Here is a 27,662-nt window from a genome sequence, read left to right as displayed (position 1 = left end):
GAAGGAAGTACCCACCCCCCCAAAAAAACTGCCCCAAGAACAATGCCTGTCCCTCTAACACTCGAATCACTGAAATATAGGGGATGAGCTTCAGACCAGAAAAAAAAATTAGATGTATATCTGTATGACTCAGTGTTATTTGTCTATCTCTTGTGGAAGGTATTCCTGCCTAGGGACCCAGATATTAAAGTGGAATTGAGTAGAAACAGAACATTTTCAGGGTGGACAGCCTATTCATTCTGCTTGCTGCATAAAAATCCACAGTTCAGGGGAGGGTGCTAAGCTCTACTCATCATCCTGCTAGTATTTCAGAATAGGTCTTACCCCAAATATGCACACTGCATTCACCTGCTTCCTTATAAGACAGAGGAGCAATCACCTGCATAGCACAAAACCCACAGCAGAAAACTCTTCCACAGATCAACCCGATGAAGTATTTGCAGTCAGTCCTCAGCTACTGAAAAGACTGTCTCAAAACAGAGGACTGGAAACGCTTCACAAAGGTGGTATTGATCTAGGTATACTCAAAACTTGAATTCAACGTTTGTGATTAACAGACAGATCCAAAGTAGATCTTGCGTCACCAGCAAAAAGAATCTGATGTTTCAGAAACAGGTTTTTAAACACTGGCATTTTACCTATAAGAAGGATTTTCTCTGTATAACAAATGCTAAGTTTTTATTTACTGAAGACTGTTTGAATCAGTTTCTCCTTGTTTCTACCACCACTCCTGCTACAAATGAGCAATTCCATGTAATTACCAACACTTTCAAAGGTCAGATTAACAGCCTGTAGTGAAGTCCATCTCTAACCACGTTTGAAAACCACAGTTCATTGGAAAGACAGATAACACAAGAAAAAAATAAAGTCAAGATGCACCACTCTGGCATCTATAAAAATATGTCCACACATAACATACATCACAAATGTGTCAACATATGTGTAAGCACAGGAAGGAGAGTTTTAATTTAACATACTTCAATTTAAATTAGTAACTTGAGTATTTGAACAAGCAACCCTTAAGAGTCACTATGGAAGTATTTCCTACTGCTATGGATGAAATCCTACTAGACTTACTAAGCACGTTCTATATGCACGCAAACACTCTCAGAAAAGCTCCTCCTCACCACAAGGAAAGTACCGGTTTCCAATTAATGTAATCTGAGCTTTTAACATGAATTAAGAGCAGAATAATAAATAATAAATCTAAATAATAATATCCTATTGTCCAAAGTAACAGACTCAGATTTTTTTTTTTTAATCAATTGCATAATGATAAGGACCATAAAAGACTAAGTGTATCACACTCAGGTACAGCCAGAATATTCTTGAAAATCTCTCTGAACACAGTCTGGACACCCCTTCCACACACATTCTCTAATTAGGAATTAAATTGCTCCTGAATATTGCCTATATACCAATATTTTGTATTGGTCTGGAGGAAAGCAGCATGTGTTAAGGCTGAATAACATCCCACAAAGAGCAGTTATACTAAAAGAGGATAGCCAGTTTTTGAGTACCACACACCCACAGGTACATAAAAACAGTTGAGATTTTTCTTTGAACTAGAGTTCCAAGAAATTAATCACTTTACCAAACATGAAGTTACAAAGATCCTTACAACTGTTTAACTAAATACATTTCCAGAGCAAGAGAAAGTAGTGCACTAAATAAAACTACTGCCCTCTATCAACAAAACAAAGCCTAAAAAACAACCAGCCAACAACAACAAGCCCCCTAAAAACTCTTCAGGACAGCTCTGTCTCCCTGTTAAACACATAGTGACAAGCCACAAATGACAACATAGAAAGCAAAGCAAGTTCCCAACATCAACCCAATCATGCTTGTTTCCACCAACATCTTTCCTGCTTTTCCATAGGCATGAAATGCAAGGCCAGGTTATGCTCTTTTAGGATGGCATAAAAGCCTCAGTAGCTCAATTATACTGCAACAACCGTGCAACCCCAGACCCCAAGCATTCAAGGTCAGCCAATTATCTGCAGTATTTTTAAACTTCAAACTTGATGTCAAGGAAGGGAAAGAAATTAGGACATTTGTTTTCATATATATAAAGTGTGATCAGGTTAAAAAACTACAAATACACCCCTCATGCTCTTCTTCACCTAAGAATGCCCCATTTTGCTTCAGCCTACATCTAAAGATCCGCTTTGATTTCCTAAACACAGTACCAGAAGAATAGAGGGACGGTAGTAGAAGCTATGTACTGTCTTATACACAGGTACTTTTTCTTTAAATAACTCTTTAAAAACTCACAGAACCATATATGCTTAGTACGTTCCATCATTTCATATTTTTAGTTACTATGTAAGAGCTCAGAAGGTTGGAACATAGCGCTGACTACCCTTCAACACCATTTTTGTTTCCCTCGCTAGGCAGTGACAGTTTCAGAGTCTTGGCAGCTGCTGGGCTAACGCAATCCTTTAGCAGAAAGGCTAAATTTGACCTTACATTTCAACTCTGTATGTCCATTAACAATTTTAAAAAATATACTTTAGGCAGTTACAAGTCCCAAATAGATGCTTTCTGGTTCTCCCCAGTAGCTCTCACCCTGACACAGTCTAATGCAATGAAATGAGTGCCACAGTAAAAACTTTTCCCTGGCTAAGCTACTTAAGCATGTGGTGTGCCCACATATTCCTTTACATGACTACCCATTATTCACAGAAAAAGAGTACACAAGAGAAGTTGCATTTGTACCTGCCTGAGTCTCCTTGACTTTGAAATGGGTCTTCTCTTACCTGATGAAGGTGCCCAAGGAAGGCCTGGGCCTGGGCTGTAGAGATTGCTCCTCCGACAGGCACAGGCTGCTTTTGAAAGTCCAGGCCATTTGTTTGCGTGCCTGGAGGAAAAGAGATATGAACTATTAGCTATGATATTTACTGAAAGAGAATATGATTGTACTGAGACTTACAAATATTTCAATGTAATTAGAAAACACTCAAGAATAACAAGAATTTAACTGAAAAGAGGTTTTTAACTGAAAAAAACTGTCACTTCCAGATTTTGATAATATACCTTTCCTCATTTGAACTGAATCAGCTCCATACTTAAATTCTTTAAAATCACCTTCCCTACCCCATGTAAACTGTTATCTCCATCATTCTTGACCATGGTTTGTGAATCAAATGGCTGCGTGCTGATACGGTTGAAATGTTTCAGTTCTGCATACACTCTCTATTCAGTACCTGAATACAATCTTTAAGTTCAGAAAGCGGCAAGAACAAGGTTCAGAGATAGTCACCTTTCATTCAATATAGAAAAATAACACGTGAAGCAAACAGAAGTACAATGTACATAGCAGTTATGGGCCACAGTTTATTGATAAAAGATCTCTCCCCATTTGCATGAATAATTGTGCAGAGCTCTCATGACATAACTGACTGTGCTTACTTTTGCTCATCCACTTGCATGTAGCTACAAACTGATTATTTTCCTACATTTTTGTTGTCTTCTTCCAAGAGAGCTTGGAAGACATGAAAATCCTCAAACTATCCCTAGGTAATCATATTGTGAGGAAGACAACTGAGCACTTTCTCCACAAGAATCAGAGAACTCTCTTCTGCAAAGAGAACCATAAGCTATACTATGAACTACACAACTATAAAATTCAAAGAATCGTTCTGTGGGGAGATGATAAAAATCAGTGTTGGGGACTACCGGTTCTTTATGTTGGGTGTTACTACCTACCATGGCTAACAACAATAAGGAAGAGCGAGTTTGTCAGGCTGTATGGAATTTCTAAAACTTATGATGCAATCTTAAAAAAAAAAAAAAAAAAAAAGTGACTAAAATGAAGTACAAACAGCATTAGACTTGCATGTTCATATCTTCACAACAGATCTTGTTCATTGCTTATGGACAGGTGTTAAACTAATTCCTGCTTCAGAACTCTTTCATCATCTACATTTTTTCCTCTGCAAAAGCCTAGCTTATCTACTATGCAAAAGAGTCACCGTTGTTAAGTAACAACGGGGGTTTGCTATCCCTTAGAAATATCTGCAAAAAGCAAGGAGGCACAAAACTTGATTATGAAAATACACTGTCCAATATTTTACACTGCAGTTTTGACCTACAGCTTACAGAAATAAAATTCCAAAGATGAGGTCACAGTTCAATTAAATCCAGATATAATGTAGACAGTCAAGCACCCATTAAGGTGTACCTAAGGCGGACATTCGATGTGTGTTTCTTTTGGTGGAGGTGGTGTGAGGGAAGAATTGATGAACTGTTTTTCACTCTGTGCTTTGGACCAGGTTTTACAGACTTAGAGAAATCTATTGCAGCCAAAGATCCATAGACAAGTTAAAAATACTGAAATTTCTAACTACATAAAATTATTTTGCACAGTGAATCTAAAATTCCAATTCAAAGTGCATGGAAAGGCTATCACTGGCCTGAATTGATCATGAATATGAGTCAGTTGCATTTTGCCAAAGAAAGTTAGGTAAGAAGATCTGTTGGAAGAGCTAGAAGAGTTATGTCCACTCTTTAGAATAAACTGCAGAATTCTCTCAATGCAAAAGTGGGATTCTCTCAATGGGAAAATGACTAGGTCAATATAAAAAATTAAACTCCAATGAACAGCTACTGTAATTCAAGGAAAACAATCTACAACCTCCTAATTTAAACAGATGCTTTGAATCAGTTGTTTTCAATCTGCACCAAGGAATCGCCAAAAGCAGGGAAAAAAATAAAGAAAATCTAGTGTAAGGCAGGTGTTTCTCATTTCAATCAGAAACTTGCAGGTTTCAAAAAAAGTGACCCATTTCTGAGCAAACTACCTGGAACCCTCACCTTAAATAAACAGGTGAGGTTGTCCCAGTTAGTTGTCTTACAAAAAGAGCTTCAAATCATGATACCATATTAAAAAAGCACTGCTACAAGTGCGAATAGAGATGCTCCAAGCTGGCACTTCTGTCAACTCTTCATATGGAGACTTGAAACAAGCCCCATAGGTTTGACAGTTTTGAACAAAGCAAGTTAAAAGGCTGAGCCTTAAAATATTCATTGGTCCCAAAAAGCTGTTTAGACAGGTACTGAGAGAAATTAACATTTTCTTTAAGTCAGTCCTTGAAGTACTGTAACTCCTTCCCCCCACACCTCCCAAATTTCAACTCCAAGCAAAAACAAAAACTAAACCCCACCTGTTCATACTCTGTGCTACTTGCACCCTATGCTTTCTTTCATAACTGGAAGTAGTGTCCCTTTCCCCTTTGGATGAAGCCTTAGTTTTAGAAGGAACGCTACCAAGGTTGCTTGCATTTATCACAGGATGCCTACATCTTTTGAAGAACAGCAGGGAAAGTGAACTTTGAGTCCAGGATACAAGTGGCTTTGCTCTTAAGGTGCTCCTAAGGATGTGACAGCATGCCTGTGGAATCCAAGAAATCTGGTAAGGAGACTGGAAAATGAAGCTATCAGAATCAGAAGGCCAACACAGTGCAAGGACGTGGAAAGACCAGAGTGCCACTTTTCTCAAGATGAGTTAAATGTAAAAGAAAATAATATTAAGAACATGGCAGATGGAATCACAAGTACTGTGATTATAATACAAGCATTTACATGTTTTCCATCTCCTTCCTAGCTCTCACATAACTGCCAGAGCTGATCTAACAGCTCATCAACACCAAAAAAAGTGGGAGTAGAAAATCTCAGTCTCTTATCTCTTTGTTTCCAGATACATGATACCTGTTCTACCCCTTCTGATATTTCATGGACACAACAGTAAGTCAATTCACACTGCTAACTGAGTAGAAAACTATTCTGGTGAATTGTTCCTTTTCGCTTTTGGACAAGTTAATTCATATCTCACTGAACTGGCAAAAAAAAACAAAAAACAAAAAACAACTATCTTAGCTTAGGGCCTGATAAGCAGCAGATGATGCAAACAAGGGGAGAATGGAGAGTTGGCAGTACACAAACAAGCCTCCCCCCATTTCCAAGTTGCTGGGTTGCAGCAAGCACTAGGATGAAATTTCACCCTTATAGCCTGAGTCCAATGCAACTTAAGCACCTTTATATTCTGGAATAAATTTAGTCATGAAGTTAGCTAGTTCAGGGAGCTGATTTGGATGAAGACTAATATAGAAAGTGCAATTAATTTTCAGATGAATCATATCTTTGAACCATCTCACTCAGTGCCACTGCAGGGAGAGGAACAGAACATGAACTACTGGGGCAGCCTGAGTTTGGATTAGTTTGTACTGTCTTAGAACCATACCCTCCAGAGGACAAACAGGACTAAACAGAGCAGGAAGGAAGCACTGCATCAGCAATCAGAAGAAAAACATGCTTTCAAAATCCTAAGACAACAATCATCAGAATTTAGCCCAATCTCACAAACTGCCCAAGAAAGCAAGAGGAGAGAAGAACTACAAGTCTGGGGAGACATGGAATAAGGTACGAGAAAGGTCTTATGAAGGGACAGCAAGCAGAGAGAAGGAAGATTTCCAAACTAACTTGAGTGGGTATCTATCTGCACTGTGCCGTGGGAGACGTCTTCTAGCACTGGCATTACATTTCCCCATCTATACTGTGAGCAAGACAGATCCCCAGTACCCAAAATTTGTTGATTCCTTATCCACATTACTAATGAAAAGTTTAGTAGCAATATACACCCAGCATGCTAGCAGTTCAAGAATATTTCACAGTCCCTCTCTCATAGACTTTCTTCTTCTGGAAACTGGAAATTCAATTTCAGAAAATGAGGCAAAGCAAACAAGAATACTTAGAAACCTTCTTTCAAATACTACACTTAAATTTTATTATTTTGCTGCTATGTCAATGCATGCCCCAAGGCTACAGTTTTCAAAAGACATTATAACTTTGGCTTTCATACTACTGCATTCACACAGCATTTTAAAAAGAATATGCACTAAACAAGAAAAAAAGTTGAATTGTTCCGGAAAATTTTCCTACATAAAGGAATCAAAAAAAGCTATCAGTTTTCTTTAAGACAAAGTCTTACTTTCTCTCCTTTTTTTTTTTTTTTTTTCCAAGTAGATACTAGATGGCCTATCCAGCCACTGCTCAAGGTTGGAAAAGAGTTGTGTGAAAACAGCTGTCCAACAACTTTTGCACGCATTGAGACTTTGTTTTTAATTCATCTGAAATATGGGTTACTTTTTCAGATCCTTGCATGGGAAGTCAAATTAACACACAAAGTTAAAATCTGTTTCAGGCATTTTATTGTGACTAATTTCAGCGAACTTCACTGTGTTTTCTAAAGAGTGTTAGAAATACAAAAGCCTCATTTGTTAACTTTAATGAAACTTCATTATCAACTGAGAACTTTTGATGTTGTCATCTTTACCAATGGTAACTGTATTTTTATTCTCCTTCAAGTGTTTGCTCTGCCCAATTCCATATCCCATAGTATTTTCTCTTAAAATTTTCAAGTCCCATCAGCTCATTGCACTGAAAGCAGGAATGATCCAAACAAACAGCCACTGAGGATCAAGAGACAGACGAGCCGTGCTTACACGGTAGACTCAAGGGATTTATAAGTGTCACCAGGAAACAGACGATTACTGAAAAGCCACAAAAATCAGAACTCTGAGCATCCATAAAAATAATCTTCATGCGTGTAACTTCAGAGCTTATGCTCCCTAGACAATCAATGGCACTCCCCCTTCCTTAACATCTGACTTGACTTCTTCTTACTAAGTATGCAGAGCCCAAACCAAAACCAGAATACCCTGATCAGAAACCTAAAATTACTTTCCATGAGTATTGCTTTAAGGGTTTAATGTCTGTCAGTTGACTAACACAACTGAGACCCCAGAGAACATCACAAAAGTTATTAATAACTACCTCCAGTGGTTTATGAGCACTATATGCTTGAGAACAAAACAAAGACCACAGAACAAAGGGCCCTCAAAATTCCAATATTGTTGTAGTCTGGGTAACTTTAGAAAAATAGATCACTAAAAGTCATGAAACATATGAAATGAATGACTGGGAACATTTAAGTTACAGAAGCAAGGTTTGCAGAAGGTCCAAACACCAATAAGAGTCAAACATTGTTAATAAAGTTACCGTAGCATGATAATAAAAAAAATACATTGTAATCCCTTTTGTAATAAAAGCATCTACAACAATTCTTCCTTTCTTTGTACCATGACCACCATCCTTACACTAACAAGTATGTGCCAAGGGCAGCAGAGCCAGGGTTCTGCTTAAAGCAGGTGTAACACTTCCGTGATAATGGACCACCTCCAAATAAACCAAGTCCTCCTCCTGAACAGCTCAGTTGAAGCAGAAATGCTAGTTAAAGCTGCACGTAAATCTAAACTTTCGAGAAAGTATACTCAGGGAACTGAATTCAGACAGAGCAGCAAGTCTGAGTTTTCTCAGAGGTTTATACAAACCTGTCAGATACAATGGTTCAATAAGAAAAGGGATATTTAAGACCATTGTTCTCCTGATGCTTTGATTATGAAATATTTCTAGCCTGTACATTTTTGAAATAATGCTATAAATCATGCTAAAGGAGTATTAAATAGATAATACATCATTTTTGTACATGGAAAGCTATTTGTAATAGGGGAAGTACCAAACAACTGCAAGCATAAAAATAGAGATGCCAATAAAAAAAATACATAGGTAAATGAGCTGAATTCCTTTTGACTGACCCCATCCATGACGGAAAACATCCAGCCTCTGAGATCAGCATCAGGAACATTCAGTCACTGTTAGCTGTATTGAAATCTCGTACAAAGAATAAGGAAACACCAGCATAAAGTAAATTGCTAATTCCAGCACATCTTCAGAATTTAAAATAAAAATTATTGAGCAAAAAGGAGGAAAATAATTCTCCTCACATAAGGTAACTAAACTTCTCTTAACTCAAGAACAGGTTCCTTCCTATTACAATTTTCTCTCCCTGAGAGCTACCCTGAGCTCAGAGAAGATTTTGTGTTTGATAGAACTATTTACTGTCCATTCAGAATTGTAATTTCTCATTTCTAAAATGAACCCTAAATTACCTGCAGAAAGGAATTAAGGCATGAGATAGCATGACTGAGTTATGGTGACTTAAACTTCTTTAACGGCTTACAAATTGGCCACATCGTGATGATGTGCCCAAAGGTACAATGGCCCCAATACAAAAGCTACTCTGTCCCAGCCAAATTTCAAGGTTCTGTTCTAACACATGACAACATTACATAGAGGACTAACAGTTTTTTAACGTTGAGGAGTTATGCGTTCTCCCTTTGCCTTGTTCCTGAGAACTGCTGTCACTCGGATAAAGTCTAAAAATGGAAATAAGATTAGCCAATAGCCCACATCTGCCAGGGAAAATTTCAGCCCCAAAATAAATGGAGGTTAGAGGTGCCAAAGATACATTCTGACAGGAAAGGATGGGATGACTTATGGAGAACAGTGGCACAAGACTTTCTGTAACATCAGAAGCATTACAAATAAGAGGAAGAAGGAAGGGGAGATCGTATACAAATATTGATAATGTGTGAGTAGGGCCTGCATAGAGCAGGACTAATGATTTGTTTTCAGCTTGGAGACAAGCAGCCTTCTCAAGTCTCTAAAAACAGTAGGTGCAGGATTTTTCTGGGGTCTGTGTTGCTGTTCCTGTAAACTGGTAACGAAATTTCACTTTTCATTTCATATCCATTTCATTCCATCAGAAAGTATCTGTGCACCGATTCAGCATTTCTTACCTGTGTTCCCATCTCCACTCTCCATCGATGGTTTACTGGTTTCTGACGGATTGTTCATTCTTGAGTCTGCATTGAAACAGAAACAAAGATGAAGTAACACGAGCAAAAAACACACAAACCTATCTATGCTTCCTTGTCCAGGAGACATACAGAACATCTGGGATTTGGTAGGTAGCTTACCCTAATTCAGCTGATTTTATAATAAGAAATGAACAGAAGCAGAACACAATACTGCAACTTCCAAATAAATACTGTTCCAACATTTTTTGTCATTGTGCACATATGCGAAAGCATAGAATTGAAGGAATAAAAGACAGCATGTTGGAAGCCAAGGATAAGTAAAACTTTATTGTAAGTTCAGTGGAACTGAAAAGCAAGAAGGAAAAATAGTTAAAAAGGAAGAAAACTATGAACAGATTCAAAAATACTAGGTCTGACCACCAAGGCCTATATTCTCCTTAAACCCTCCACAAGAAAAAGAAAATTCAGGCAACATAATCAAATAGATACCATTTATGTAATTCTTCATTTTTATTTTACAGGAATGTCACCGATATTATTTGGGATTCCCTATGTATTCATGCAAAAACCTTATGAATATGAAGTATTTCTCTTCCTTCTCCCTGTAGATCAACCTATTGAAAAGTCTGCTCTGGACCTGAAAGCTTGTCAGCTGAGTACAGTGCAACAGAGAGGGCCTCTCCAGATGGTAGGCAGAGACTAATGTTTCCATACATAGGAATCCATACAGATGTTCTGCGTACAGCATCAGCTCCACAGCTTATTACCCCCTCCTTCCTAGCTACCAACCGTAGTGTGTCACATTATTGCAAACCAAATCTATAAAAAGAATCTCAAGACAGACTAGCTCATGAAATGAAGCATAAGCAAATCCTTAAGCACATTCTTCCATTCCCATAGCCCATTAAATACAAATCAAATGACCTCAAAATTAAGTCTTTAACCTCAGGATTTCTGTTGCTTTCTACGTGCTTAAAAAGGTTACCTCTTTCATCAAAGCAGTGATTTCCAAAATACCAGTGGCCTGAAGAGGAATACAGTAACAGCATAAACGCCTGTATCTTTCCCCAGGTATTTCCAAGAGAGCCCAGACTCTTCATTGCTCTGCAGTCTAGGAGAGTTGCAGATGAGAAGCCAGACTATTGCCATGTGCTACCATACCACGTGCTGCTGCCCAGAGGAAACCAGCGCCCTCCTCGGGATATCAGAACCAGGGGCAAGGGCAGAGGAGGGACACACATATGAACCAAACAGAAGACACTTGGGCAGTGTCTGAATGAAAACAGGAGTCACATCAAAGGGCATATTGATTAACTAGATGGGGAAACTAGTTAGAAATGCAGCATATAAGACAGAAAAAGGTAGAAGATGTAACATTTGGAAAGACTCCAGTAAGTATTGTTGTCTTAAGTCTTAAAAAATGTAAATATTTTTAAAACTAATGTAATTTTCCACATAAACAACTACTACAGTGGAACCAAGTGGGGCCTAGAAAATCCAGCGGATTGTAACAAACAGGAACCTGCCTCAATTTAGTTCAGCCTCTCCAGAGTCTCAACTCTTCTTTGAGAGTTTCTATGGCTATGGATCACATCTTTTAAGTGTCAGCTGTGTGTACACCTGATACCTCAACTGGCCTCAAACATACTCCCTTATAAATGTTACTCTTAGTACAAAGGCAAATGCATTAAACTGCCTTTTGGAACAGGGAGCAAGTGAGGAAAGCCATTCCAGCTGAGCACTCCTGGCCCACATATCAGCAAAGGGCTGAAGTTTTGCCCTGATTTCCACAACCTCTGAGTAGCACATTCAAGATAAGAGTTTGCAGCCTAGAACAGAGCTCTGCTAAGGCTGCAGGTACAGAACCTGCTGCTTCCCAGCTCCTCACGTTGTCATTTTACACATTTGGATAACATCATACACACTCCAGAAGCAGAGAACACAGTTCCACTGACTACGCAGGAAATAAGCTTTTTTCATGTTGGTTGACAGCTTAGATGGGGCTTTGAGCAACCTGGTCTGGTGGGAGGTGTCCCTGCCCATGGCAGGGGGTAGGAACTGAGTGGTCTTTAAGGTCCCTTCCAATTTAAACCATTCTGTGATATGCCACTGCCTGCTGATGGGTCTCAAAAAAGAAATAAGTTATGGTTTTATTTAGTAGCTATGTGTACCTTGAGTTTTTTGTGGTAACAGCACACTTATTTGAAATGACTATAGGTAACATTCATTTGATAGCATTGATTTAGTTCCTTGACACACGGGTGGCTATTGAAATGTTTTTTGGTTCAGAGAATACTTGAACAGGACACTTCTTTTGGACACAAACATGAAGAGTGCTCATCCAGCAGGAACATGAGCTTACAAGCCCAATATACCCTGCTGTGGAAAGTAGGCTAACTTATGGGGCTGTTTGATGTAGGATCTCTTTTTAAACCCACAGCAGGAGAGCCTGAGCTCATGATAAGACTGATCACAGAGGGGAAGAGCACAGGCTGGGGAATCACCTTTCAACAACATAGGAGCTGCTTGCTGAACACCTTTGTAAAGCTCTTGAAGAAAAGCATGCAGCACCCTGTGCTACTACTTTGTAGCAGAAACCAAAGCACTAGTACCACCAGGAAGGATAGCTATCAACCAATGGCACCTGGAAGGGGACAGGTCTGTCCCCTCAGCAGGAAGCCAAGCTCTGCACTGACTCTTCCCTCTGCACGAGGATGCTCATACAACACATCTTCCTGCATGACAAGCAGGTTGGTTCAAGACAAAGGCAGAATGGTACAGGCCCCTTTCCACAAGGCGAGACATGTTTTTCTGCCAGGCTATAGTGTAAAAACAATCATTTAAAAAAGGGGTTCCAGTGTTTGCTAGTACTAGACATACAAATAAAGTTTACTCAAGTAGCAGAAGTGTGTATAAATGACAAATAATTTATTGTAAGGATTTATCCCTGACAAAGACCTCAAAAGCTGTAATTGTGAAAAAGCAGCAAGTTGGATGAAGAAACATCTTTCTAGTACTGCTCATGTTCAAATGAAGGATAGCATCCATTATTCCACCAGCTGACTGCTACTTGTTCAGTCTGTGGGCCTTCTGCATGTAAAGCATCAAGAACAATGCCGCTATTTCCATTGCAAATGGTATGGCATACATCTGAAGCACAGAACTGCCACCAGCAGAACAGACATATTCCTGCAGGATACGAAACCTACAGATTCATTATCAACAGAGATTTGCTTTATATATATACTCATAAATTCTCTGCTTTAAAGTTAAAAGAATAAAAACATGAAGTGGGCTAAATATATATATATATATATGTGTGTGTGTGTGTGTGTGTGTGTGTGTGTGTGTGTGTGTGTGTATGTGTGTGTGTATATATATATATATAAATAATATATATACATATAATAATAAAAGAAATCATAATGCCCTCACCTTTTCTTCTTCCTTTAGACCTTTCTTGGGTTTCAAATAAAGGCCCTGGGCTACAACTTAGCCAACATCATCTCAAAGTAAACTCCACAGAAGGAAGGATCGAAAGCAGCAGGTGCATGATTGAAATCAAACTCTCAGGAGTGATTCCAGTCAGTACTGCTGCTCTGCTAGCAGCAATGAGCCACGCTTTCGCAGACCCTCAGTAACATTTCAGAAGGCATTTGGAAGAAAGAAGCAGACACCGGACCAACATGGACTACTAGGAACTGTATATGCCTAGCAAAACAAAATCCTAACACAGAATTTCTCTTGCTATATCCTTTCATCCATATGAGTGAAACTGGCTAATACTCCATCACAGCCAGCAAAAATGTTTCACTGATGCACATGGAAATAAAACAAAGTTCAATGTGAGTGCACACACACACACCGAAAACTCAGCTGAAGGTTTAGAGTAGATTTAGAGTAGAAATTCATTTTCAGAAAACCATTTCATGTTCAGAAACAAACATTCATGTGTCTGCTTTAAAATTAAAATAAGAGTGCAAAATTTTAAATTAAAATAAGCGTGCAAAAATGCACTGTTTATGAACATATATAATGCAATTAAAGAAATCAGTATAGTGAAGCTCAGGGAAAGAGCCTTGAAAACAAAATCTATTGCAAAACTAGAATGATCTTTTTTTTTGAAAATAACTTAAAAATACATTTAGAAGAAATTATGGCATGCCTGTTCTGTAGTCCTGATGGAATCTCAGCTCAGGAAATACATTATCCCAGTAACCTTAGGCACAGCTTGCAACGGTATCAATGGCAACCACTGTGGACTCCACCTTATTTTCTCTTACGCTTGAAGAACCCTGCTATTACATTAAAAACACACAGATATAATATACATTCTGTTGGGAATGCCTCAGTGCAGCTAGTAAATTCTTTGAGACTGAGACCCCCCTCTTTCTTATTTTAATGCTCTGAAATTTCAGATACACAGACATGCAAGTCAAGTCCTAAGTCTCAATGTCTGTTAAAGGCTAAATGCTTCTCAGATTGAAATCTGAAAAGCAAAAGGTCTGTATTAATATCATCCAAGCACAAGCTTAACTGCAAATTTCTTCAGTGCAGAGGAAAAGAATTCTCCTGGATTGAGGGAAAGTGGGGAAAAAACAACACATTTCCCTGGTATAGATACATACAGTATATACATATCATGCAGCTACTTGCTGCCGATTCACTGGTGAGCTTCAGCCTTGCAAGCACCTTCTCTAGTCTCTGCATATGTGATTAAGCCTCTATGCATAGTCAACCTCACACCCTCTATTTCCATATTAAACGCTTATAAGAAAGAGCTGAGCTGGTACCCACCTAGAACGTAGTCACTGCAGTCCAGCATTGCTGTGGTATCCTCTACAGGTTCAGACAGTCCAAGGAAAGGGAGAATGGCAATTTCTATCAAATCTACACTACTGCTCTCAACGGCACAAGAAAGGGAGTGGGGAGGTGGGGGAAGAAATACAACTTCAGTTACACCATAGCAATCTTCAACTGAACAGGGAAACTTCAGTTGCTCTGTGGAGTTTTAGTCTCTCCTACTAGCTGTGTCTGACATTGTCAAGGCGACTGAAGCATGAAAAGTTCCCCTTTTTGTAATAAAATAGAAACAAAGATTGCAGCTGGCAGTTTCCATAATGAAGCTTAATCAGTATGCGCCTGATTAGGGCCTTATGCAAATCTCCCCTCGTTAGCACAGCAGCCAGCACTTTGAAGTCCATGAACAATTCATTTGCAGAGTACACTGAAAGCGCTCCCTGCATAATTTAAATCACGGTATAAATATTTATCAGCTCATTTGCATATTAATTGGCAGTGCATGAAGGGAAAAATTATCTCCTGAGTGCCAGCATAATAATTAGGGAACAAAATGAAATTTCTTCCAATAGCTTGGCTTCTCAGCCCTAACTCGAGCACAGTACCACAGGGGAGCAGGGAGGGAAGAGAGACAGAGTTCTGTTAAAATGCCACTGAAATGACACGTACAAATTAGAAACAACTCTACAGACTTAAGCACCTTTAATCTTATTCCTGCTGGCAACAATAACTTCAGTAATAAAGGGGATTTGGAAAAAGCTTTCTACACAATCCAAATAATCCCATGAAAACAATTAGCAAGGTAGAAGCCGAACACAGAGCTGTCAAACTGGTGCTTGCATATCTGTGTGGCGTTTTCCACATCGCAACACGGACTGTCACAAGAAGGTCCTGGGCAGGAAAGAGGAATACCAGGGCAAGGAAGCAGCACAATTCTTTTTAAATGGCTAAAGAGCTTGGTGATTCATTATCTGGTAATCCCTTTGCAACGGCCAAGTTAACAGCAGTGGATGTGTCAAGTATTGTGTAACATTTGACACCCACTAATCTATCCCAAGTGAAATCAAAATAGATTTAGTTTTTTGCTTTCCAATGACTTCCAAGGAAGAAAAAAAAAAGCTATTATTAATCCCTTCCACAAGCAAACACAATATAGCTAAACAAAGCTTACTGCGGCGCTACGATTTTTAAAAGGGACATTTTACACCAGGCTTGCAGCTTTGAACCACCCAACGATAATCAGAGCACACTTGCTGCTGTGTCCATAATACGCTGAAGAACTGGGAAATAGGGAAGAGGCTTTGGTCTACGGAGGAGTCAGTCCTCTTTTCCAGAAGTGCTCCACAGAATTAAATGTACCAAAGAACTACAATGCTACACTGAACCACTGCAAATAGTTTGATTACCATTCAAATACCAGTGTCCAAAACAGCAAGAACATTTACATCAAAGTGTAATGTGGACATCCCAACACGTAGTATTCCATGTTCTGATCAGAAAAAGAAGTGTGATGATCAGTGCTGGGGACTACAGGATTGGGCCAGATGTTAATGTGAATTTAAAGATTTATTTTATTTTTTTTTAAGCTAGCTGTACTTTTCTTCTCCTCATTTCTGAAGTGAATTCAAGCACCGCCTCTCCAAACAAGAGAGTGCGAGAGAAAAGGGACTTCTCAGTCATCCACTACTGACTGGAATTTATTTCCACGCTTGACCTCTTCTTCTGTTCAGGTTCATATCTCTACTTAACACAAGACGTTCCCCACTATATATTTAACATGAGTGATCTACACTTGAAAAAGATTGCAAGAAGAGAACGTGCTCCTAACCACAGAGAAACAACCATGTGTACCAAATACCTTTTCCTAATACCTGGTTTCCAACTGTTTTCTAGAGAGTTGAGAGTCCCATCAAGACCTCTGAGGCGCATCACGGTTCACAGACTTTCACTAGACCACGTCCGTCCACGCATGCTTTTGGATCACGCTGTGACATAATCCACCTGCTTCATCAGAGGAGGCAGGACACGAATGGTGACACTGGACAAAGCCGGTGCCAGCTCCAGCACTGGCTGAGCCCAGGCAGCCAGCAAGAGGTCAGCAGTGCCGTCCCTGGGACCCTCCTCTAACAGGAGGAGCTGGTCCCACACAGGTGCAGCATCAGAAGTGTGCGAGTGCAGGAAGCGACCGTTAAAGGCAGGCGTGTGTGTAGTGACACGCGATGCGTGGCTAACAGCACGACGGTGAAACAGTAAGCCAAGGCCAGGGAAGGATGTGCCTCAAGCAGGGCTGGCAAGTGCCCTGGAGCACCCCAGTGCTGGACAACAGCCACACTACCAACCTTATGCTGACAGCTAACAAGGAAAAGGCAACCAAGTTTTCTTCCCGTTCTGACTGTGCCGGCCGATATTCCTTAACATACCACCTCAGGCAAACATGCACATTTGAATGCAACTCCCATTGACCTGCTAATTGCAAAGCCACATACTTTGACTATTCAAACTAAACTTGACCAAAAGAAACAGTACTTTCAGTGACCACTTCATTCTTCATAATGTTATCCTGCATTTTATGTAAATTATGAATTTTTGGCCAAAAAAAAAAAAAAAAAAAAAAACTGTTGTTCCATCTAGGCTGCACTACTCCAACAGTTTATCTGGTAGGCCACGGAAGGAGGCCTGAAGACCGAAGTAGGAAAGCGCTCGGGGAAGAACAGCATGGACCACCTGGCCTCAAAACCAATGGCAGAGCACACAACTTTCTGTTTAGGTTCTGCCATGTCGTTGAGTACTTTTTGTGGAGAATTCTCACGTTAAAAGTTACTTAATACCTTGAACCAAAAGTCACACCTGTGGTACCTGCATTTAAACAAAATATCACTCCAGGTCATGCCTTTTCCTCCAAAGGTGTCTCCAGAAAGAGAATGGTGCACACCTTGTGATCATCTGTGGAGAAGTAAAACCCTCTCCATTTCCCACACTGTTAAAGCAATTCTACAACTGTGATATTGATGATTCCTCCCTGCCCCTTGTTCTGTTCATATTCTTCCATAAAAGTAAAGGAACTAAAGCCACTGATGGAGGCAGGTATGGCAAAGGCAGATATTCTTCAGTCAAATACTGCAGAAAGGTTTCAGAAGACTTTCTACCCTTTTTCTCTTTTTCTCTTTGCTTTTTGAATACCTTCCATACCTTCCCACTTTAAATGTTTTTGCTTCACTGTCACCACCAATTTGTCACTTCATTTACAGAGTCCTAATGATTATACTTGATAGTTTACCCTTTCCAAAAAGTAAGGTATATCTCATTTCCCACTGCAGCTTATGCAGCTCCTTGTTAGACTTGCTTTTGAATCTTTTATTCCTCCTCCCACTTCCTCCATTTATTATGCCCAATTCACTGTAACTGTAAATTCCACAAAATTATTCCCCAATGTAACATATTATAAATAAAATGGTATAAATAGGGAAGGTTGTTATAAACTAGGAGATAAGGATATTTAAACCCTTATCTTCAGGTGCTTTGTTGGTTTTTGGTGTTTTTTTTTTTTTTTTTTTTTTAAGGAGGGAAGGCAGGGGGACTACAGAAACAATGCAGAATTAAAGGGATAAAAGGCAAAGTTATTACAACATTCTTTCATTGTAACACCTTTATGGAGAAAAAGCACCTCCATTTTGATATAGGCATGCTTCCATATATTAGTAAAATGTCATTTATTACATGCTCCCAATGACAGCTAGGAAATTTCTGCCACTAGGCAGCTCTGTGACAAGCGTGACCTTTGTAAACTTCCCGACATGATTTCTGATGGAACATGGCAAGATTACCCAATAAACCAACAGCACATTATTACACTGTTGTACAGTGTACTTGGAACAAAACATGGTATTAATCACAACATATTAGCATTCTGCCTTCATTACTGCATCAGTGTCTAGTATATTTTACTGTGAAGAACCACTGAAGAAGACTGGTAACAAAAGCATTCACAATGGTGCATGACTTAGCACTCCAACACACACTGGATACACTTGGAGCACGGCTGCTTTCTATGCGTCCTGCCAACCAAGACCAGTAGATGCAGCTACCTCTAGTCTGACATTACACAGAGCTACTACATTTTAACTCGAGACATTTCCGAGTCTCTGTTCCACAAACTAAATGAAACCCAATAAAAGTTTCAAACAACTCCAATGTGCTATTAAAAAAATAAAAAATCACGTACTTCAAAAATAAACTGTGATTAAAGTTGGCACAATCCTCTTAGGGTAATTACAGACAGACAGACAGCAGCCTGTTCGTAGTTAGAGCTGCAAACTAAGCTCTAATTTTAGCCACCACCTTTGACTTTGGCTAACAAAATTGATTTTATCTGAAAATTGCTGTTTGCTCTGAAAGCCAAAGAGCAGTTTTCTGGAAAAGTCTAATAAAATTGGCCTGTTTTAGAATTACAGGTCATTATACAATTACTATGAACTGGAATTTCAGTCTACATCTAATTTGACTTCTCTCTCTAACTCAAATCGTAACTATCCTTTCAAACTTTCCATTGCAAAGTGTCTTTCATAATTCTCTCACATACCTTTTTTGAAGGCTATTAAGTACAGAGACAGCAAACCATAAATGCTAATTCATCTTATCAGTGCAGGACAGCAGACATTCATAAGCACCTGACACATTAATATAAAGGGTTTCATTTGTGCGTTTAAAAATCTCACTTATTTTTGTCCTCAGATGATAGTAGCTATAATGGTTTAAGTCATTTTTATGGTAAGAGAACTGTGGTCATGAGAGACTCATAGTACAGTACCACCTTATGGGGAGGGGAAAAAAAACAGGGCGAGTAGTCATGGAGGCAGAAGAGAAATTAAACACACTTAATTCAAAAGTCACAGTATTAAAGCTTAGTTTGCTTGCGACAGCTATATTTGAAACTCATGTCTGATACTGTCATCCCAGTGCATCATCTCAACAGTTTTGCCCTCCCCTTAAGCCATAGCTTACAAGAATGGATCCATATAACATCTACATACAAGTTTCTGTTTCATTTTGATTGTTTTCTTTTCAGGAAGAAAGGATATAAATTCAGTGCAAGTTTAATAATTCTGTAGTACAGACAACCCTTTGTGTTCAAAACCACACCTTCGATCCACAAGTCATAACATTTTCTTCAAAAGCATGGAATACTTGGAAGACCAGCAAACATTAGATCTTCAACGTTTTCTGATTTAAGAACTCATGTTTCACTCATATCATGCTTTCAAGGTTTTCATCACCATCACATAACGGCTTCAGACAGTTTTATTTATTTTTATACTGAGCACTACATCATAAGCACTGGCTCCAGGAACTTAATTCAAAAAAAGAAGTGTGCCCTACCGCACATTTGAGAACAAATTTGTGTTATTTAACTAGGATGCTGAATTTGCCATAGAGCTGTTGCACAGTTGCACTTTTGAATAGTTGCAGGAAAACACTAACTAAAAATAGCATGAAAAAGAGCAAATCATGCTTGGATTCTGCCACGCTTGGTATGGATCCATAACATTAGAATTGATGTTCATTCCTCTACTACATTTACACATGGTACTTTCCATGTGCAGCATTCCAAAGTTATGCAGAAATTTTTAAAGTCTGTCAAACCATTTTTTAAATGTAAATATTTGAAGGGAGACACCTGTTTGAGTTTTTACTCACATATATCTAGGTCTTGCCTTCCTTTAAAATTGCTGTTTTGTCCAATTTGAAATACTTCACGCTGACAAATATTAAAACACCCGGAGCAGGTGCATATTGTTTAACTAGTGAAGTTTTCTTATTATTTCATTACAAGTTTTCACACCCTACATTGCTTTTCAGAGAAGTACTACAGGACACCAAGTAGGGGAAGACTGAAACAAAGACTGATGTGAAGTTACATGAACAAAACACAAGGGAGGGCTGAAGAACACTATCAGTAGAACTTCAGAATTTAATGAATAAAAAAAGGAAGCAGTCCAAGGGCACAGATCTGCATCACAGCAGTACTGAAACTAAGGAAAAAAACAGCCTTGCATGCTTTTGAAAGCTTGCATGGTTTTATGGTATGCATGCAGTAGCTTGTGCGATCTGGAGAACCTGGAGCACTCCCACCCTGGCAGTGTGAGGAGCAGGGTGACTTGGCTTCCCTTCCCTTGCCAGGAAAGCCAGCCCATGCTCACATATCCCCTGGGGCTCACACCAGCTTCCAGAGCACATCCCACAGTGGTCGTTTCTACTAGCCACGTGCTGGGATGACATTTATTGGAATGCATCTGCCACATGTGCAGTGGCTGCTGAAACCACTGTGCATGTGTTTGAATGGACTATATAATAAACAGCTCATGCTGTGTCATGGCACCCTTACTATTCTGCCCTGCATCTGCCCTACATCCCAAACAAGGAAGATAGCAAAACAATTTACAATATCGAATGTTATGCCAATACACATTAAAAAAACAAGCATTTGAGTAAAAGACTGGAATACGTAAATCACAACACAATTGATTTGTCTGGCAATATATGAACACTGCTTATGCTAAGTCCAACTACTGAACTCTAATATTTGTCTTAGCGGTCCTCTGACCTGTTGTATTTATGAAATAGCACTGCATGTGCATTCCAAAAGCATTACATTTGCCTCCCCATGCCCACACATAGCAGGGACAGGCACTCAGAAGTGAAACACATTATTTTTAAACTCACCTGTAAATCAAAACATAATGCATTATACAAACATGCTGTTTCTCTGTTCTCCGCTTTGATAAAGTAGCAATTACTAGTCTAGCTTGATGAATAGGGGCTCTACAAAGAATAGACTAATTCAATATATAACTTAACCATACAATTCGGCTCAATTCAAATCCCAGAGCCTCCACACTACCTGTCATTAAATACACTACAGTTCACTCTCAAAATACATAAATCAAAGTCACCAGTTTAAGTTTATTATGATTGCTGCTGGAGCCAAGCGGATACATCAAGATCAGCCGCAGAGGTGGTATTTAGCTCTAGTTAGCATTCGGAGTGTTTGACAAACAAATTAATAGAAAAAAGCCCATGCAAAACATCTACAGATCATGGTATGAACTGAAGTTGCACCACCGTTACTACGATCTTTTGCAGAAGCTGCTTTTGCTCTCTTTTCCTTAATAGCTATCTCAAATCTGAAGCAGGATATTGCCTTAGTGCCCTTAACACATTAATCCAGACACTATTAACACCTGTAGTAGGAACTACGAGGTATGTCATGAGAATGCTACTTTCTGAAGCTTAAATTATTTGATCTTAAAGAGGAAAAGGCCAAATTTCAGACAAGCTGCTTTGTATCTTACAAATTTAACAAAAACCTGCAAGATGCAAGGTCCAAAAGAAGCAACAGAGCTATTCACACTGCAGACACTGATTCCATCCACCCGCAAACCTACTGAGCATCTATCGTTTTGGCTGGTCAGAGGTAGCATAAGATGGAATTTACTATCAATCAAAAAGATTTACGGGGCACCTGGGTCTTTAATTTATAATTTAGGAACAGTAGAAAGTGAAAACCTCACCATAACTACACATACGGAGTATTATCTGCATCATCTACATCAACTCTTCCAGGAAACGCTCACAAGCACAGTTTTGCCAGTTTTAGCAGCTATGCTAAAGCAGATAAGACATTGATTAGCTTTTCCAGGAAATAACCACAAGAACAGTTTCACTAGCAGTAATGCTGCAGGGCGTGCAGTAGCACTACCACCTGCGGCTACGTTTGCAGAGGATTTGCTGGGAAGATGTGCACGTTTTCTTTACATGCACATAGACACAACTGAAGAAAGGAATGTGATATTTATTTCTAGAGCAAACTGTAGCAGAAAAACTTTTCTGAACTGTCCCAGTTTCTGTAACCTGGTTTTGATTGGAATCATTCATTGACAGATACAGAATACAAAGAGATTCAAAGAGATTCATGATCTAGTCCCAAATTACATGGTAGAAGAAGTCAACTGAACAAATTAAGTCAAAAGAAGCAACATCAAAATTTAAAAATTGATACCCAAAAGATTCATTTATTCCTCAATAAAACACACTTCCTACGAGCACCAAAAATTAAGAATTGGACACCAAATTTAGGATCTCATGTAAATGTGAGCAGGCACTTACAGAGGGCCATGGGACACAAGTGCTGAGTCAGCAGAGGCAGCTGCAGCCCCTTTCATCCCCACCGCTCTGCTGCCTCCTTGCTTGTGCTGCCATGCAGGGAACTACACAAGAGAATTGATCCGTGTTAAAACTAATCCAACCACAAGGAGAAAACACTAACCCAGCTCAGTTTCTTATAATCCATGGGGAAAAATGTTTACCCCATTGAAGTGCAAAGGCAGCATGGAGGCAGAAACGAACAACCAGGGATCAGGCAGGACTGCTTCAGCAGCAGCAGTATTAGCTTAAAACTTTCACTGGCTACAGCTTAAATCCACTTGTATGTTATATTTTGGGTTTGAGCTCTATCACACAACTTACAACTTCGGCAAACAGAAGAAATCAACGTCTCACAACAGCTACTATTTCCTCTTTGGGACACTGACTCTCAGCCGTAATGCTGATGACTCAACCGGTTAGTGTACTCACACATGCACGCACCGTTCCAATGCCACTCTTCAGTAGATACTTTTTGATTTCTGGTCTCCCCACATACACCACTTCCACGCTCAAAAATAGAAACTCAATTAGTACACTGTAAGACTTAACTACTTAAACATTTTTTTCTAAATTTTTTCAGATGTGTTGCAGAAAACATTAGAACTAAAAGGTTTAAAAATTGAGAAAATGGGATGTGCTGACAAATAACTAACAGAGAAAGAAGCAGAGAAACATCTGCAATTACACCAGCAAGACTTTAGCTAGACCTTGCTTAGAATGCTAAACCCCAAATTCAAGAAACTGCTTTGAAGAATTTTGAAAGATACTAATTAACTAATTCGACAGCATCATTACAGTCTAAAAACCTGGATCTTCAAGGGAGAATGGGAACAATCTGATCTATGCTGATGTCACCTGATTTAAGAACAGAACATTTACAGGCAGGCAGCCACCCATAATCCCTCAGATTTTTATTAGTTTATTATTAAGCATTGAGGTTCTCCCATATTTCTCAAGGCTTCCACGGCCACTGTTCTACAGAGTTTACATGCTCCAGTAAGGCATTCCTGCAGCAAGGTACCAAGGCAGTCTGCCAGTTCTGTGGTACGAAAACAAGAGCAGGTGAAAACTGAAACCAGCGGAGGAAATAGCACGAAGAGCACGTCAGCATACAGTGCTGTTTTAATCACTTTGTCCGGTCTTGGTCAACAGGCAAGTTGATGTAGCAAGAATGAACAAGAAAGAAGCAAAGTACTTATGTGCCAGGACGTCATAATCCACAGAAATCCAGCTACAAACAGCCTGAAAGCTGCTAGCTGACCACTGCTGCTGACTTGAATGAAAATTGTTCCGCAGCCTTCTTAGGAAGTCGTCACAGTCATCGCTGGAAGAAGAGCAATTTCAGTGTTCAGGAAAAAAAGCCAGGCTAAGCTCTCCAGCAACACAATATTACACTGACATTTTAATATCGCACTGACCTGAACTAACATGCCAGCTTACAAGAATGACCTGTGTTGCATTTTGCCTTCCTAATCCCTCACCATCACCAAGTAATTATTCATTACATATGAATAATTGCTAAATAATAATACTAAAAAAGTTTGCAAATTCACCGAGATTTACTAAGTTAGAGGCATTAACACCAGAAGCCCCCTGTGCCATTAAATTTCCAACAAGCCTCACAACAAAACGCATGAAAGGCTACGAAATTCAGAGCCCTGCATGAGTCTGCAAGAACCACAAATAAGAGCAGCTTTGCTGTCCAAAGTGTCAGTCTCCAAATGACAAGCCCTTTCTGCCTGCCTACTGGCTAGTCTACACTCCTTTTTTCTTCTTTTGAATTTTCCCCAACTTAAATTGAATGCAAATAAGCCAGGTGTGGTCCCCAGAGCAGTAATCTGCAGATAGTCCCCACCGAGTTCCCATAGCAACTTGCACAGCTGGCCATGAGAAAGAGGTTGTATCTGCTTCATTTTGGCTACAGTTTAAACACTCAGCAAGCGAAACACCAATTATGGCATCCTGTAAAGGAAACATCTACTAAAAAGCACATCCATTTTGCCTTGATTAATACAGGAAAATAAAAGTATGGATACGCTCCGAAGTTCAGCAGACGCTCAGCATGCAAAATGAATATCTGCTATTTACAGAACAGGAGGCAATGTCTGCAAAGGAAATAGCTTTTCTCTTCTGCTGCAAGGTACTGAAGTTTAAGAAACACTACACCACTCAGAAAACGCCTGTCATCCTGCAAATTGTAATCAAGAAAACGCAGCAGAAAGAGACAAAAGATAAATACAACTCCTGCAGATCAAGTTATAGGTCCTCCACAAGACAATGGCTCTCCTAAGTACTTTTTAGGTATTTCCAGTTTTAATTATATTCTTTCTGTCTCAGCTTGCTAAGTCCCCATCTACAGACACAGCTCTCCTGTGACTGACAACAAGAGAGAGTGGAAGACTTGTAGGTAAGGAACGCAGTTTGTTGCTTACAAGCACGTATCCTATCTTCTGCTCATCACCCTCCTTCCTGCACCCTGCATGTGTAGCTCACTGCTCCTGCCTACGCCCACACCTCTGCTCCTGGTTGCTTCCCCCAGCCTCTCACCACGTCCCCATGGGCTAACCCAGGGGCAGAAGGCCAGAGGCGCACCTGAAGCTGCAGGGAGTTGACTGGCCATACGAATGTACCTACCTGCTGGTCGGCTGAGCAGACAAGCAGCAAAGGTAAGGACTGTGCTCTGTGCTTTGCCTTTAACATCGTCACGCACAGGACATCTCCCTGCTACTGGGTCTGTCGCAAAAAGCTGATATTTAGGTGAAAGTGCAAAAACACAGAAGGCACATAAGACATCTTCCTCCCCCCCCAACGTTCTTTCTCCCACAGATTACAATTCAGACTCGTTGGGGCAGTGGATGTTTATCAACACTGAGCAATCCTCGTGGGATTTTTCTCCCCCATGAATCTTTTCAACATTCCTTTGAGTCCATGTAAACTTTTAGGAGCCATCCTGCAGCAGTAAGTCCCATAGCATAAGCACATGCTGAAGACCTTCCTCTGTTATTTTTTTCATGTTTTCTTCTGCAGCATCACTCCATTCCCCTAATTCTTGCACAAAGCTGACAATCTCTAGCCTACACAGACATCCATAAAAGTGGGAATGGCCTCCTCACAACGATCCCCAATGCTGCTTTCTGCATTTTTTTTCATGTAGGGGGAGAAGAGCTATGCAGAACAACATAGCATTAACAGTCCATGACACAACACTTTTTTTCTAATTTTGCTCTGCACTTTGTTCTTTTCCTGGTGAAGTCCTGGCATTCAATTTGCTTTTTGGCTACTCTTGAGCACAAAAATATAGCAGGCATTTCCATGAGAAATCGTACTATGAAAGATCTTGCACCTGGAGCGGGAAGAGTGCTTATCCTACACCATACTTAGGATCCTCTCTCTGACTTTTTCATCACTTTCATGAAAGCTACAGGAGCTTGGTATCATTGAAATACCATTTCTTTAATTTGGTTTCAATTGGCCAATTCCTTGAGGGAGAGCTGAAAGAAACAGTTGGACAGAAATGACACAAGCCTCTCTTTCCTTAGAAAATCTGGCTAAATATAAAAATAACAACATGATGCTTATTTATTTCTGAAGAGTAGGCTGTTGATAGAAATAGACTCAATATCAGTCAGTTCCGTTTGTGCTGACTTCTCAGAACGCCTGTCCTTGTACCTTGTTTAACCCTCTGTCTACAAGAGATCTCTCTTTTTCAAGAAGATAAAGGCAAGCTCACCCAGGAACATTCAGCTTGTAAACATATGAGGGGCCACTGTTATGCTAGCCATCTTATATAAGATCAGGCATTTATGTGTAAAAGGGAAATAAGCAAACAGAAACAGTTTAATGTATAGCTAACTTCCAGGGTACACATTTTATTCATTCATCCATCAACATACATAAAGCACTCTAAAGCTATGAACTTCACCTGTTACTTCACCTGTGGGAACTATCCTTCATCCATCAAACCTGAAAGCTTAAGCTCATTTGCTTAAGTAGTTTGAGTTTTCCTTCTCTACCCTTTCTGCATTCCCTTCCAAATTTCTTTTCAGACTAATCAGCAGCACTTCAAAGGAACAGCTGAGCTGGTGGCATTAAAATGACCAGGGAAACACACAAAGCTTTAACAGGGTACAACCACTGAGCAAGTGAAACATGCCATTTAGTGTTAAAAATGACTGCAAGCCCACTCAACTGAAAGAAATCATGATTCACTAGGGGTGTGATTTGTATTTCTATTCCCATATAGGCCTGGCACAGTTTGCACTTCTAGAACCAAACACCGTATTATTGTTAACAGTCCATCTTAGATTAATAAAAGGCAAAGAATTAAAACCTGAAGTCTTTTGGTCTGTAATGCAAACAACAGGCATATACATTTTACAGAGAGAACTGAGATGGGCTTAAAGATGGCAGAGTCTGGAATTTGCGAATGTGAAAACTCAATAGATTCTGCACTGGAAACAGAAATGGCATTTTAAAAAAATACAGTACCAGTTAATACTGGTATAACAAAAGTATTTAATGTCAGGTGTTAAGGAGAAGACACTCCAAATGAAGTTACAGGTATGCACACACACAAATACACAATCTGACTCAGATGTATCTTTTCTACAATGAAGAGGCAGGTTTTGGAAATCTCAAAACCACAAAATATTTAAGCACACATTGATTCTGTTCTCTACAGCTCTTATCTCTGCCGCAAGTTTCTATTTGTGAAAGTTGATGCATGGTGAGGATAAACTTGCAGTGAAATTGCCTATGTGTGATTACAGTGTCACTTAGCCAGATCGGCACTTATAAACAAGTCAGGTGAGGGGGTAGATGCAGTTCTGGAAAAGGCAAGAGGGTGGACTGAAGGCTTTCACTTCTGAAAAGTCTTGGAGACAAGCACAACATTTTTGAAACATTAAGCTCTCCTGTCTAACTCAGGCCTCAACTACCAGG

General features: G+C 39.6%; 1 protein-coding gene across 10 annotated transcripts in view; it reads right to left on the bottom strand.

The window, feature by feature from the left end:
- The window catches only part of POU2F1 (POU class 2 homeobox 1), a 117,316-nt gene that overhangs the window by 46,404 nt on the left and 43,250 nt on the right, over positions 1 to 27,662 (bottom strand). For 9 of the 10 annotated variants that reach the window (XM_084510411.1, XM_084510413.1, XM_084510418.1 and 6 more), the window contains exons 2-3: positions 9,699 to 9,764; positions 2,760 to 2,860 (exon numbers count right to left, since the gene is read on the bottom strand). In XM_084510411.1, coding sequence (XP_084366537.1) covers positions 2,760 to 2,860; positions 9,699 to 9,764 — 167 coding nt within the window. Of the gene's footprint in view, positions 1 to 2,759; positions 2,861 to 9,698; positions 9,765 to 14,516; positions 14,743 to 27,662 lie in introns of those variants that run through there. The other variant, XM_084510414.1, reaches the window with a different exon arrangement.

This window comes from Aythya ferina (genome assembly GCF_964211825.1).
Source record: "Aythya ferina genome assembly, chromosome: 1".
Taxonomy (NCBI): Eukaryota; Metazoa; Chordata; class Aves; order Anseriformes; family Anatidae; genus Aythya; species Aythya ferina.
Note: the sequence above shows the minus strand (reverse complement) of the source record. Positions and strands in the feature narration are given on the sequence as shown.